The sequence below is a fragment of the Stegostoma tigrinum genome, chromosome 33, assembly GCF_030684315.1.
Source record: "Stegostoma tigrinum isolate sSteTig4 chromosome 33, sSteTig4.hap1, whole genome shotgun sequence".
NCBI classification, from domain to species: Eukaryota; Metazoa; Chordata; class Chondrichthyes; order Orectolobiformes; family Stegostomatidae; genus Stegostoma; species Stegostoma tigrinum.
This window is the reverse complement of record NC_081386.1, coordinates 33,133,570-33,149,702: the sequence shown is the minus strand read 5'-3', so window position 1 is coordinate 33,149,702 and position 16,133 is coordinate 33,133,570. Positions and strand designations below refer to the sequence as shown.

Sequence of the window (16,133 nt, the reverse complement as noted above, 5' to 3'; positions counted from 1 at the left end):
GTCGCCGGCTCAAAACTACTGCCAGTGATCTCCAGTCTAAGGGCGAATAGGGATGGGCAATAAATTCCGGACCAGCCCACGACATCCACAAATGAATGTAAAAAAAAGGTAGGGAGACCCTCACTTCCTAAAGACAGTGGTGGGAGTGCGGAACTCATTGGCAAAATTAGTAAATCAGGCAACAGTCTGAATATTTTTAAGGGGAAGCTAGATAAATTTTGGAGGGAGAATGGATTAGATTAGATTCCCTACAGTGTGGAAACAGGCCCTTCAGCTCAACAAGTCTACACTGCCCCTTGAAGCATCCCAGGTAGACCCACCCCCTATAACCCACACACCCCTAAACTCTACGGGCAATTTAGCATGGCCGATCCACCTAGCCTGCACATCTTTGGACTGTGGGAGGAAACCCACACAGACATGGGGAGAATGTGCAAACTCCACACAGACAGTTGCCCGAGGGTGGAATTGAACCCGAGTCCCTGGCGCTGTGAGGCCGAAGTGCTAACCACTGAGCCACTGTGCTGCCCCTAGAAGTTTACATTGCTGGGATCAGGAGAGGCTCAGCTGGAGTATAAACAATGGCATTGGGTGTGTTGAAATCAATGGCCTAGTTCTATTCTGTTAATTCCACTTAATTCTACGCAACTTGGGTGATTTAAAACGACTTAAAAATGGTACAGTTCAAGATAAATAAAATACCCTGCAAATACAAGCAATGATTAAGACCAAACTCATCATTAGCTCTGACAAAACTTAGTCATAGCTAAAAACAGGGGTATTATATGTTGTGTTGTGGATTATTCTAAATCGTCAGTTATGTAAAAGTGTGAAGTCTATTCTCTGTTCTGTTTGGGATCAGTATCAATGTCACTGTTTCCACAATAAGGCTCATTATTAACAGAGGGATTCAATAACACTGGCTGATGCAAGCTCCAGATCCTGCTCTGTAACTCACTCAGCAAGTGATACTATAAATCTTGCTCCCACCAGCAGTGAGGCAATAACTAGCTTTCAGTGAGGTCATATGTCCCAGAATCTTGACTAATATTTTACACATTTTCTGATATTCCCAAATATAGGCAGCCCCCCGGCTGTAAACATGCTCTGTCCTTGAGTCCATTCACCAGTTGATTTGTATGCAAGTCAGAACACAACACAGGACACTGAAACGTGGCTGTTTTTAAGTATAGGAAATGTTGGTATGTCGGGTCTTTAAAATTACACCCCTGTGTGGAATCATATTCGAAAGCACAAGCATGTGTAAGTTAGGCATTTATAAGTTGGGTAAGTTAGAATCAGCAAAGTTAAAACACATTTGTAGGCCTTTGAAAGGGGCAGGGATTCTGTTTCTGCTCCAGTATTCACACCTGGGATCGACCAGCCCAGAGAAAATTGGCTTCAACCCCACCAATAGTAGTTTCAGCATTCGAGCCCAGTGACACACAGTTGGCAATAGAATGCTGTCATAGGTAAACGTGGCCTCGGCAGTGAGGGGTAATCACTAAAAACCTAACTGGGTTACCAGTGTCTCTTTCGGGTTAGTACACCTGATATCCTTACTGGGTCAGGGCCTCTATGTGACTCCAGTCCGACACTAGTGTGGTTGAGTCTTAGCTGCTCACCATAGCGGCATCATTTCAGTGCATTGCTGTGAAAACAACTCTCCCACATGGACTGCAGCAAACTGCTACCACCACTGCCTGAGTGGACAACTGTCAATGCACAATACATGCCAGCCTTGCCAGCAATGGCCATATTCTGAGAATGGGTAAATACAATAAACAAAATACAGTGCATCAAGGTCCTCTGTTATAGTTTGATGGCTTCAGGATGGCAACCAGTGAGACTGTCCCTTTAAGAAAAAGGCAATAAGAACTTCTAAAGTTTCACAAGCACAACATTTATGAGGTTTCTACAAGACAAAGCTTAAAGGGTCAGGTCAACAAGATGGAGCTAACTGAAACCAGACTCGAGGGACTCAAGACAGACATTTCCTTGTTGATCTAATTGGCTGTCAATCATTACCCCCGCCTGTTTAAAAAACCTCCTGCCTTAGCAAGGCTACCCTGACATTTAACCCCCAATCCTCTTACCTCTGTCCAGCTGCCCGTACTCCAGTCTGAAGGGCAGGGGATCTCCCTGTTGCAAGGGCTGGTGGTTTCAGGTCTGGGCAGGTGTTGACAGTCAGAGGGTTGTAATGCCCGCTGCTCATCCAGCCCCACACTCTGGATGCAGAGAGCTGTCCTCTTCATGGTTCCCATTTCTCCACAGGATGAGGAGCATGCCTGCCACTCACCAACCCACCATCTGTGTAAACAAAGACAGGCTTCTCAGTGAAAGTCAGCCTACAGAAACCCTGCCTAGACAGCAGCTGATGCTCGCTCCTTATTGTTTGCAGACTACAACCAGAATGAGGATCATAATTCCTATTTTTTCAGTGAGTTGTACCCTGGGGAATACAGATTCAAGATGCAGCTGTACAGTTTACATAATTTTGGCAAGTAGCACCGACCTTGCTCCTTCAGGAGGTATTGTTGTTTGAGGCAGTAACTCCTGAGTTTAAATCAGCAAGTCCAGAGAAACCTAGAGGTCTAGGCCTGAAACATCAGCTTTCCTAGTCCTCTGATGCTGCTTGGCCTGCTGTGTTCATCCAGCTCTACACCTTGTTATCTCACTCTATGCAAATGGCCTCAAACTGGGGTCTGACCCTCACTAGCCCTCTCAACATTCATTCTGCTACCTCTCAGGGTCTGAGGTACACAGCTTCCCTCGGGTGGGGGCATACTTTAACATGGAAATTGAAGTCTCAGGTTCTAAATGGAATGTCGATTGTAATTCCACAAGGAAATAGTCTAAGGCCTGCACAGTGCGATGTTCAACCAGCTCCATGTGGTTGAAGGGAAGGCACCTCCTGAAGCTTCCTGTCTGATTTTGTTTACGGGCTTTGCAGAGGCCAACTCTGTCAAAGAACTTGCACAAGCAGAACAGGCTGTACAATCCTACAAATGTTTCTAAAGAAACTAATACAGTGCTGAGAGCTCACACATCTTTACTCTGCTGTGCTACCTGATACTTGATGGACAGCCGTGCCTCGCTGATCTCTGCTGTCAATTTCCCAGTGTTTATTTATGTAAGGTTAAAGGTCCCAAGTGTTTGTAGTTTCACCTACCGATACTTTAAGGGGGGGGGGGAATAATTGACATGTCTATTAGCCTGTAGCGAAAAGGAGAAATCTTTTTGAGGTAATGGGAAGTCATGAATGAATGATTTTCTTTTCTCACAATATAACATCCATTCTCCGTAAACCATCCATAGTGAATTAATAGGCATTGAAGTACAGTAGCCTGGTATTGGGTTATCAGGACATCAAGGATGTGTGTGGGGGTGGGGGGTGGAGGGTGTAGCCTGGCATAAGGCAATAGCGGGTGGCTGGGGAGAACAAAGTTGCATTATTGGGGGTACAGTGAGTGTTTGGGAGGGTTGAGGAGTGGGGACTTTGGGGACTTTCCTGTTACTATTTTGAAGTTCCCAGAAACATAGGCAGCCCACCTTTGCACTGGTTAGTTCCTGTGGCTGCTCCCCAGATATTTAGCTGAGATGACAGACCTGACATCAGGCAGCACCCATTTGCTGGCAGTGAAAACCCCAACAGGCACATTTCCCTGAGGAGGGCCAAGCTGGGAATTTTCCTGACTCCTCCTGCCTGTCCACAGGGTGCAAATCCAGACCATTCGGTCAGGTGGCCGAATTCTTGTGGTCAAAGTGATCAGTTTTTAAAGAGGGTCTCAAGGGAGGAAAGCCAGGTTTGGAGGGTTTTAGGGAGGAGACTCTTCAGCTTAAGACCCAGGTTGCTGAAGGGACAGCTGTCTAAAGTGCAAGGAATTACAGTGGAAATGTCAAACTGGTTGGAGAGTAGAGATCTCAGAGTTGTACGATTGGAGGGGGTTACTGGGATTGGAAAGTATGGCCTGGGAATGATCTGAAAAGTAAAAAAAAACATGCATTGTATAATTCCAGTCAAAGAGCCAGTTTAAAGCAGCATGGGCTTTACAGAGTAATATTCAAGACAATGCAGTCTTCAAGAATCCTCGCCCTCCATGGTTGGGTACTGACCGAGCTGGGCATGGCTCTGGGTGGCAGCTCCTCTGCCTGTCGTCGGGTCGTGTGAGCAGCTCGCAGTATTGCTCTTGGACGATTCCTGCTATCTTCTCCAAACAATGCACAATCTGCCTCTGCACCCCTGCAAGCAACATTACAAACAAGGCAAAGGTCATTCTTAAAGAAGTGGGCCTCAGCACGTTAGGCACTGAGAATTTGCAAACCATTGTACACCTGAACAAATCACTTGGAGGAGTACCTACAATTAGCCAGCTGGATTGTGCTATCAGAACAGCCAGTTCCCAGTGGGTACAAACCACCCCCACCCTCCACTAGCCTCGGGGAGTTACAGGCTTTACCAGCTAATTAATATTACCTCAATACAGTTGGTCTGACACACAGAACAAGTTCAGCTATAGAATACACTGCTTTACATCACTGATGGTCTCCTTGGACACTTTCCAGGGGCCCTGTAAAATCACGTGGAAGTGTTTACTTGGGCGATTGGAGGCCGACGTCAGAAGGAGACAGGAGTGATGTGGCTGTCTAGTGCAATCTTTCTCACCTCAAAGGACACAAGCATGTAAGAGCGGAGAAAGAGAGAAGATGCTGGCTATTGTCTGTTAGTATATCTGCCGGTATCCCTGCGTAAAGCCCAGCATTCTTAAATCATTACTGACCCACACTTTACGTACAGCACTGTCACATGATGTATATAAATAGAGAGTCAGTGGTTTGGTGGCAATGTTACTAGGCTAGTAATCCAGAGAATCAGGCTAATACTCTAGGGACATGGGTTCAAACTCCACCTTGGAGTCATGGAGGTCCACAGCACGGATAAAGGCCCTTCAGCCCACCAAGTCTGTGCCAGTCAAAAGCTACCATCTAACTATTCTAATCCCATTTTCCAGCACTTGTCACGTATCCTTGTTTGCCTCGACACCGCAAGTCCATGTCTAAATACTTGTTACATTTTGTGAGGGTTTCTGCCTTGACTAGCTTTACAGATAGTGAGTTTCAGATTCCCACCATCCTCTGGGTGAAAATATTTTGCCTCACATCCCCTCTAAACCTCCTGCCCATTACCTTAAATCTATTATGGAAGAAAATCTCCCATCCTCACTCTGTGTGGCCTACAAGTGACTCCAGAACTTGGGTAGTGTACTTGATTCTTACATGATCTCCGAAATGGCTCAGCGAGCCATGCTAGGGTATTTTATGGGCAGGTGGGAATGTAGATTTGAGGTTACAGACAGTTATTGAATAGCCTAACCTTGCAGCTAGTCCCTCTGCCTATAATTAATTACCTGAAATTGAAAGCTGTTATCTCAGTAAAAGGGGCCATTGCAACTATGCCCAAATGTCATTAAATTCACTTATGTCCTTTGAGGCAGAAAAATCTACCGTCCTTTCTCGATCTGATCAACATGTGGCTTCAGACTCACTACAATGTGTTTGATTCTTAAATGTTCTCTGAAATTGCCAAGCAAGACATGCTATTCAAGGGCTATTAGGGATGGGCAACAATTGCTGATCTTGAGGTCAATATCCATGTTCCATGAAAGAATGAATAAAAATAATTTGACTGAACTGAAACATGATTTTAAACATGAAACTGTGCCGGGAGGTCATGTGTTCTAGGTTTAAACACAAAAAAAACTGTTTCCATTCTATCTGACGTTGGAAGCGACCGGCCCCAAATTCCTTGCTGGACTGTTTTGTAACAGTGTGAAAGGTTACCTAGCATAATGTGAAATTAAACAAGAGCAAGTGTAAATCCGAGATAATGGGAACTGCAGATGCTGGAGAATTCCAAGATAATAAAATGTGAGGCTGGATGAACACAGCAGGCCAAGCAGCATCTCAGGAGCACAAAAGCTGACGTTTCGGGCCTCGACCCTTCATCAGAGAGGGGGATGGGGAGAGGGAGCTGGAATAAATAGGGAGAGAGGGGGAGGCGGACCGAAGATGGAGAGTAAAGAAGATAGGTGGAGGGAGTATAGGTGGGGAGGTAGGGAGGGGATAGGCCAGTCCAGGGAAGACGGACAGGTCAAGGAGGTGGGATGAGGTTAGTAGGTAGCTGGGGGTGCGGCTTGGTGTGGGAGGAAGGGATGGGTGAGAGGAAGAACCGGTTAGGGAGGCAGAGACAGGTTGGACTGGTTTTGGGATGCAGTGGGTGGGGGGGAAGAGCTGGGCTGGTTGTGTGGTGCAGTGGGGGGAGGGGACGAACTAGGCTGGTTTAGGGATGCAGTAGGGGAAGGGGAGATTTTGAAACTGGTGAAGTCCACATTGATACCATATGGCTGCAGGGTTCCCAGGCGGAATATGAGTTGCTGTTCCTGCAACCTTCGGGTGGCATCATTGTGGCACTGCAGGAGGCCCATGATGGACATGTCATCTAGAGAATGGGAGGGGGAGTGGAAATGGTTTGCGACTGGGAGGTGCAGTTGTTTGTTGCGAACTGAGCGGAGGTGTTCTGCAAAGCGGTCTCCAAGCCTCCGCTTGGTTTCCCCAATGTAGAGGAAGCCACACCGGGTACACTGGATGCAGTATACCACATTGGCAGATGTGCAGGTGAACCTCTGCTTAATGTGGAATGTCATCTTGGGGCCTGGGATAGGGGTGAGGGGGGAGGTGTGGGGGCAAGTGTAGCATTTCCTGCGGTTGCAGGAAAAGGTGCCGGCTGTGGTGGGGTTGGAGGGCAGTGTGGAGCGAACAAGGGAGTCACGGAGAGAGTGGTCTCTCCGGAAAGCAGACAGGGGAGGGGATGGAAAAATGTCTTGGGTGGTGGGGTCGGATTGTAAATGGCGGAAGTGTCGGAGGATGATACGTTGTATCCGGAGGTTGGTAGGGTGGTGTGTGAGAACGAGGGGGATCCTCTTGGGGCGGTTGTGGCAGGGGCGGGGTGTGAGGGATGTGTTGCGGGAAATACGGGAGACGCGGTCAAGGGCGTTCTCGATCACTGTGGGGGGAAAGTTGCGGTCCTTAAAGAACTTGGACATCTGGGATGTGCGGGAGTGGAATGTCTTATCGTGGGAGCAGATGCGGCGGAGGCGGAGGAATTGGGAATAGGGGATGGAATTTTTGCAGGAGGGTGGGTGGGAGGAGGTGTATTCTAGGTAGCTGTGGGAGTCGGTGGGCTTGAAATGGGCATCAGTTACAAGCTGGTTGCCTGAGATGGAGACTGAGAGGTCCAGGAAGGTGAGGGATGTGCTGGAGATGGCCCAGGTGAACTGAAGGTTGGGGTGGAAGGTGTTGGTGAAGTGGATGAACTGTTCGAGCTCCTTTGGGGAGCAAGAGGCGGCGCCGATATCCTCGTAGCTTAGAAAACATGCTTGCAAGCAACAGCTTGGATGTGGTACTATACACTCGTGGAGTGTTTCCACTTGTCACAGCTCAGCCAAGGATTTTAAGATAAGGTGCAGGCAGAAATTATTCCATCTTTTGAGGCTGTTCCACCACTGTTCTATCAAGGCTAACCTGCAAAAAGTCCCAACTGCTGGAGAAAAGGAATGAGACAGGACTACTTGAGGCACAGCTGTTAGTTACCAGTGTGTGATTTCAAGGGGAGGAGAGACTATTCGAACTGATGGTGTGTGAAGGGACCTGCTGCCCTATCCTTCAAACTGCTGGTGCTCACAGGTTATGTGGTTTTTGTACACTATCCTGTGAATAGGACACATACAGCAGCCACTCCAGCGTTTAAGCTGATTGCTGCTTTTTCAAGGCCTTTGTAAGTTGCTAGTTAAGATAGGTAAATGCACACAATTACAAATAACAGGGGTTCGAAAGATTGAGAGGGCTGAGCACAGAGACACATCGTATTCACAGCACAGAAAGCGGCCCTTCAACCCATTGCGTCTGTGCCAGTCATCAAACATCTGTCTGTTCTAATCCCAGTGATAATGTCCAGGATAACAATGGGTCAACATGCAAGAAAAATGAAGAAACAGTTGAGATTTGTATTATAGTACTGCCACTTATACTATTTGCATTTAACACAAGCAGTCAACCGTTTCTCATCACCAAAAATTCCAGTTAAAAAGGAGCTGCTTGGTGTCTCTGATGGCTCAGTGGCGAGGACTGTTCAGTTAGCCTGGGCTGGTAACTGGCAGCTCACATTCCTGATTCACAAGTGCTAGATAATAACCATCTACCACAAGACAGAATTGAACTATCACCTTTTATTAGTCAGTGGCCTGACCATCACTGATTTCCGCACCAATATCCTGGGTGTTACCATTGAGCAGAACTTGAGCTAGACCAGTGGAAGGAAGGTGATGGCTACAACAGCATTGAGAAGCTGCAGATTCAGTAGAGGGTAACTCACCTCCTCAGACCCTGTCCAGTATCTGTAAGGCTCAAGCCACAAGTGTGATGGAATACCCCCCACTTGTCTTTGGCTCCGACAACACTCAAGAGGTTTGATACTGTCCAAGACAAAGCTACCTACCTGAGTGGCACCCCATCCAGCAGCAACACTGTAACAGCAGGATGTACCCTCTGCACAAAGCACAGCAGGAACTCACCCAAGTGCCTCCAACAGCATTTTCCAAACCCATGATTTCTAGCAGCGGGATGAACAAGGGCAACAGATGCTTGGGGACACCACCCCTTGAAAGTTCTCCTCCAAGCCAGACACTATCCTAATTTGAAGCTGTTTCCCTGTTACTGGGTAAAATTCCCGGAATGTCCTCCCAAAAAGCACTGTAATGTTCCAACATCGCATGGGCTGCAGCAGTTCAAGAATGTGACTCACCACCACCTTGTGGAAGTGCAAATAGGGACGGGCAGAAAGGTTGACCTTGTCAGTAACACTCAACTCCCATTTCAGTAATAACAAACTGCACACCTTCGAGTCAGAAGGTTGTGGGTTTAATCCCCAAGCCAGAGACTCCCAGTGTAGTAATAAGGACGTGCTTTCCTGTCAGAAGGGCTGTCATTCAAATGAGATGTTAAATCTTGACCATATCTGCCCTCCCCTGTGGAAATGAACAATCTCACACTGCTGTACTCAGACAGAAGAGGGGTGATTCCCTATGACGACTTCTTGCTTATAAGGTCTTTGGAACATCTGGAGGTTGATATGGATACCATATAAATGCACACCTTTGCTCTGAGATAATGGGAACTGCAGATGCTGGAGAACCTGAGAATACAAAGTGTGGAGTTGGATGAGCACAGCAGGCCAAGCAGCACCTTAGGAGCACAAAAACTGACATTTCTGGCCTGGACCCTTCATCAGAAAAAGGGTCCAGGCCCAAAATTTCATCTTTTGTGCTCTTAAGATGCTGCTTGGCCTGCTGTGCTCATCCAGCTCCACACTTTGTTACAAATTTGCTATTTCTGTTTTTAACACGTGAATCACTTTGAGCAGTTTTGGTTTTACTGAATTGAAACTTTACCTATTCCTGACAGGGCTGTGTCCTCAAGCCCCTGCAATTAGCTGTTTACACCTACAGCAGGAGCTGTTTCATTCCTATGACCCATCCACTACTTAGACTGAGAGAATAGCAACAGCACACAACCAGACCGGCTGTGGGCTGCACAGAACACTTTGGCAATTTCAGAGAAATGAGGGAGGAAAGTTCAAATAAACTATGATCACAGCGGTCTCCTTAAAGGAGAAAGCGAGACAACAAAGGAGGCAATGGAGAGAGAACAGGGCAAACAAAGAGAGTTAGGTCAAACTGAAAGCTTCAATGAACAAATCCAGGTGGCCAGTCTCAATTCCTGCCTCCAGGGCTGAACACACTTTAGTCTATTGTGCAAATATTAGCATTCCTGTGAAGCAGCCATCAGGAATCACCAACTAACTACCTGACAGCTTTCACCAGAGTCATCATTGTGATTTATTGTTTGCTCACATTTTGTTCCATGAGAATCTTGCCCTGTGAATGACTTAAACTTCAGTACTTCTTGACTGAGTGAATCCTCATTACAGTTGTGGACACAAGGTACTTAGGGTGCAGAGACAGTTTAGAGTCAAATGCCAGAAAACAGGATTACAAAGCTACACTGGAGAAACCGGGGCTTTGCTGTGAAAGTGCACTGCCCAGAATTGGTCATAATTAAAACTCTGACAGAGGGAGGGTGCAGCAATATTTACAAGAATGGTACTAAGGATGAGGGACTTTAATTATTGTGGAGGTCCTGGAGAGGCTGGCACTGTTCTCCTTAAAGGACAGGAGGTTATCAAAATGATGATAACAAAGTGTGCAGCTGGATGAACACAGCAGGCCAAGCAGCATCTCAGGAGCACAAAAGCTGACATTTCGGGCCTAGGCCCTTCATCAGAGAGGGCATCAACCAGGTCCCCTTTCTGACTTCTCAGCTCTGTAAAGCACAACACCAACCAATCAGTCTGGCTTCATTGTTAAACTGCTCCAATCCAGGCACCATTCTGATGAGCCCCCTCACCCTTCATCTACTTGTCCACCTGCAAACAGTTTCAACTTGTTTACTTTACCAAAGCAATTCATCATTTTGATAGAGATAATGGGAACTGCAGATGCTGGAGAATCCAAGATAACAAAGTGTGGGGCTGGATAAACACAGCAGGCCAAGCAGCATCTCAGGAGCACAAAAGCTGACATTTCGGGCCTAGACCCTTCAGCAGAGAGGACATCAACCAGGTCTCCTTTCTGACTTCATCAGAGCCCATTATCTCTATCAAAATGATGAATTGCTTTGGTAGAGTAAACAAGTTGAAACTGTTTGCAGGTGGACAAGTAGATGAAGGGTGAGGGGGCTCATCAGAATGGTGCCTGGATTGGAGCAGTTTAACAATGAAGCCAGACTGATTGGTTGGGGTTGTGTTTTACAGAGTTGAGAAGTCAGAAAGGGGACCTGGTTGATGAGTATAAAGTTAAGAAGGTGGATAGAAAACAGCTGTTCCCCTTAGTCAAAGGATTAACAAAAAGAGGCACAATTTTAAAGGGAAAGGCAGGAGACTTAGAGGGGGAACCTTTTCTCACCCATTGGGTGATGGAGGTCTGGAATACACTGCTTGGGACAGCTATTGAGATGGGAAACATCAAAGCCTCTTTAAAAAAATACTTGAATGAGCACTTGCAGTGTCATAGCATGAAGGTTGTGAGTTAAGTGCTGAAAAGTAGGACTATTGTGGATCGGCATGATGGGCTGAAGGGCCTCTTCTGCGCTGTGTGATTCTATGACTCTAAGTGACTGGATAATACAAATTTTGAAATATTTGGCATAAAAACTAGAGAGAAGATAAAATGTGTTTTTTAATGCAGTGAGTTTTTGTGATCTGGAATGTGTTGTTTATAGAATTTTCACAGCATGTAAGCAGTATATTTGGCCCATCACGATAGTGCTGGCCCTCTATTGCAACAATTCACTGTGTACCACTCCCATGCTTTCTTTCCCCATGGCCCTGTTGGCGTTTTTTTTAATCTCCCAGACAGGGCTCCAATTCCTTTGAAAGCCTGCATTAATTGTGGTAATATTTTCAGGCAGTGTATTCTACATCCTAACCGCTCAGAGCACGAAAATGTTTCTCCTCATGATGCCATTGCTTCTAGAGCCAATGAACATAAATCTATGCACACTGTCTTCTTCCAACCTGTCTGTCAGTGACACTGGAATCAGACTAAATTATAACTTTCAAAAGATAAACTCTTGAAATATCACTGATAAGAAAATTTATATGGCTATGGGGAAAGAAAGAGCAGGTTAGTGCATTCATCTGATAATCCTTTCCAGGAGCCAGTACACGCTGAATGGCTTCCCCTAGTGCTGTGAGATTCTATGTCAAAGCCAAGTGTGGAAAACAAAAGGGGAAAAGCGGAGCGGAGATTGAATAGAGGTTTTCAAAATCATCTGCAGCTGGACAGAGTAGACAGGAGTAGTCATTTCTGCTTGTTAAGCAAAAACATCAAAAGGGTCTGGGTTTAAAGAGACGTGCAGCAGAATCAAAGATGAAGTGAGGAAATAGATTTTTCACTCAGTGGGTCTGGAACGCACTGCCTGGAAATGTGGTGGAACAGGTTCAACTGAAACATTCAAGAGGGCTTTGGATAGTATTTTTGGAAAGGAATTGTGTGCAGGAGTGTGGGGAACAGGCAGGAGATGACAGCAAGATAATAGAACTGGTGCAGGCAGGCTGGGCCGAACGGCCTCCCGCTGCAATGTAACAATTCCTGTGATTCTTTATTTAAAGCTTGCTGCTCCTACACATGAGCCATTGCTAAGTGAAGAGGGTAAAATGCCTGACTGAAACGTCCACAGCCTCTCAGCTCCCTCTGTTGAAAGGATCAGATCATGAATTGCAACTACACCAATACAGTCATTCCCTGTTGTCAAAACAATGGAGGGATTGTGTGTGAAAATAAAAGGAATTCCTGTCCCTCAGATCCTGGTTTGTTAACGGTCTCAATGATCTGCTGCAATCGCATGATGTCATCCTTTCAGCATCTGTCTCCAACTGCAAAGGTTCAATCATAAAAGACCCAGGTAATGTCAGACGATGCGTGTCAACACGCTGTATGTGACTGAGGCAAATCAGAGCTCTCCGAGGTTGATAAACCATCCGTGATTCCAAACTAAATTGGCAAAATGTAAACTGAAGAAATTCCATCACTTGTGACCTCTGACTCATAAAATATTATTAATGAAAGTGCCTGGGGCTGATTTGTTGATGGATTTGAAAAAAAACGAATGCCACAGAAAATATCATTAATGTCAGGAGAAGATAAAAGCTTTTCCACAAACTGTCCATCAGGGAATAAACCGAGAGTATGGTAGGTGCATGATCTCGAGTTAATCGCAGCTGACGAAAGCTATTCTGCGTATCTAGTTTATTGTCCAGAAGAATCTCCACCTGAACAGTTACACATATTTTTGAAAACATTTTGTCTCACACTCATGGGGACAAATACAAGAACATCAAATTTCAATGTTCCCCAGTGTCCTTGGGCGAAAACTCTGGATCTCCCTCCTGAACAGAACGGTGGGTGTAGTCTCATAAATATCCAGCAGAGCTTCAAGAAGGCGGCTCACCACCACCTTCTCAAGGGCAGCTAGGGATGAGCAAGAAGTACAGGCCCAGCCGGCAATGCTCACATCCCACAAATGAATTAAAGGAAGACAATTTATAGAGCAGTAAAATGCTGCTGGTGTTGGAAATCTGAAATGAGATTTTACAAAACAACTGGCTAGCGGTCTAGGGAGAGCAAAACATAGTTATCATTTCAGGGTAGTCACCATTCATTAGAATTAAAGAGAAATTGGAATTAGAGTTTTTAAGACAGTGAGTGGGGAAGGGGCTGAAAGATCAAAGCAGAAGGACAGTGATAGGGTGGAGGGCAGGGGCGGGCAATTAAGACCATAAGATGTAGGAGCAGTAGCGCGTCATTCAGGCCATTGAGTCTGTTCCACCATTCAGTGAGTTCTCGACTGATAAACAACAAAAGATTTCATGATGCAACAGCTGTAATGAGGGGTAATGGAAGATTGTGTCCAGTTGGAATGTGAATTGCCATAAAGTCAGTTGGAATGCAACATGAAGGAATAAAGAAGGAAACATGATTTTAAAAAAATCAACTGAATGGGGAAGGAAACAAAACATGTTGAACAAGATGGAAGCAGAGGCCATGATCTAACATTGCTGAATTTAATGATGTGGCCAGAACGCAGTAGAAAGGTGTAACACCTTCCCTTTCAACTTGGTCTCAACTCAACATTGAAATCATAACGTCGCCCTCCAATCTTGTTCCATATTTTTTTTACATAGGATGAGACGTTTAAAATGGAGTTGCTGCCAGATGATGAGGAGGTCGGTGAGTGTCGATGGTGAGGGCAGGGAGTAATGGGAAACTGGGAATTGATCCTAGTTAAGACAGTGACAGCAAGTTTCGGATGAGCTTAGGTTTGTAGAGGTTAGTGTGAGCAACAAAGTTGCATAGTGAGTAATTTAGTGTTAAAGTTTTAACTGAGCAGTATATATTCCCATTCTAAAGCGATGTGCTCAGGGACTAATGTTCCTGAGCAACGAATTCATTCAGAGGCTCACCTCATCCTAAATCCAACATTCTCAGCTGAAATCAAGGCCTGCCAAAAAAAATCCCTTCATATAAACTCCAGACCCCTCCTGTCGGCAAGTCCATTGTGATTCTCCAAGGTTCTGCTGGATCTGTGCTGACCTCGTCGTCAACTCAATTAACCTGTTGCCAACTCTAAGCAGTGTCTCACTGACACATCTACACACACCCAGGCACATCTACACTCAGACACCGAGATAACAATGTGTAGAGCTGGATGAACACAGCAGGCCAAGCAGCATCAGAGGAGCAGGAAAGCTGACGTTTCAGGCCTAGACCCTTCTTCAGATATGGGGGAGGGGAAGGGGCTTCTGAAATAAATACGGAGAGAGGGAGGCAGACAGAAGATGGATAGAGGTGAAGATAGGTGGAGAGGAGACAATCAAGTCAAAGAGGTGGGGATGGAGCCAATAAAGAAGAGTGTAGGTGGGGAGGTAGGGAGGAGATAGGTCATTCCAGGGAGGACGGACAGGTCAAGGGGACGGGATGAGGTTAGTAGGTAAAAGATGGGGGTGAGGCTAGAGGTGGGAGGAGGGGATAGGTGAGAGGAAGAACAGGTTACGGAGGCAGGGACGAGCTGGGCTGATTTTGGGATGCGGTAGGGGGAAGGGAGATTTTGAAACTGTTGAAGTCCGCATTGATACCATTGGGCTGCAGGGTTCCCAAACATCCAAAAGCACACCCCACACTGACATACATCTGTACCCACATCCAGACACAACTACATAGATGCACATCCAGACACAGTTACAAAGATACACAACCAGACACACTTATATAGACACACACCCAGACATACCTAACCCTAACTCTAACTCAAACCCTAACCATATCACAGACACACCTATATAGACCTACACCCAGACACACCTACACAGACACACACCCAGACACACTTACATGGCCACACATCCAGACAAACCTACAAAGATGTACACACATATAGATACACACCCAGACACACCTACATAGACCCATACCCACACACAGACACACCTACATAGACCTATACCCACACACAGACCCACCTACATCGACCCATACCCACACACAGACACACTTACATAGACCCATACCCACACACAGACACACCTACATAGACCCATATGCACACACAGACACACCTACGTCGACCCACACTCACACACAGACACACCTACATAGACCCATACCCACACACAGACACACCTACACCGACCCACACTCACAGTGTGTGGTTATGTCTGACTCCAGCAACGACAGTTCATACTATCTCCTCGTGATAACGACCTTAGCCCTTTCCCTACCTCACTCCTTCATTAAACATTGTTAAATCTCAAATGTTTTTCAAATCCGTGACGAGTCACTGGCCTGAAACCTGAAGTCTGTTTCACATTCCACTGATGCTTCTAGTGCTGCTGGGAGTTTCCTGCAACATTTGTCTTTTCGTCAGCTTCCCAGCTTCTGCAGTAGTTTGCTTTTGTTAATTGTGGACGGACTGCGGAATGCCGTCTCCTGGATGGGCCATGTCCTGCTGAATTACTGATTAATATGCAGCCGTCCGGAGATTCAGTGATGTGACCTTTCAACATGCCCCACAGGGTCCCATCAAACCTGAAGGATATCTTGGAACTGGTAATGTCTCGATATTATTCAAGGTTATGATGCTCGTACAAAAGTGTCAGTATCTTGCATTTGTTTCGTGCCTTCAACACAGTGAAATGTTTCAAAGTGTTTCACAGGAGCATTATCAAATCAAATATAACACTGAAGCACAGGTAAACAAACTGAGTCAAGGGATAGGTAATATGGAGCATCTTTTTTGTTGCTTGTTCACTGGATATTGATTTCACCTGGCCAGTGTTTATTACTCATGCTTAATTACTTCAAGGGCAGTTCAGGGTCACTCCCACTGGCGTGGGTCTGGAGTCACTTGTAGGCCGGACAGGGTAAAGATGGCAGTTTTCCCTTCCTGAATGACATTTGTGA

At 46.0% G+C, this 16,133-nt stretch overlaps 1 protein-coding gene across 1 annotated transcript in view; it reads right to left on the bottom strand.

The window, feature by feature from the left end:
• The window catches only part of LOC125467144 (A disintegrin and metalloproteinase with thrombospondin motifs 7), a 185,484-nt gene that overhangs the window by 59,646 nt on the left and 109,705 nt on the right, over positions 1–16,133 (bottom strand). The window contains exons 17-18 of the mRNA XM_059639196.1: positions 4,117–4,243; positions 2,097–2,310 (exon numbers count right to left, since the gene is read on the bottom strand). Of these exons, the coding sequence (XP_059495179.1) occupies positions 2,097–2,310; positions 4,117–4,243 (341 nt within the window). The remainder of the gene's footprint in view (positions 1–2,096; positions 2,311–4,116; positions 4,244–16,133) is intronic.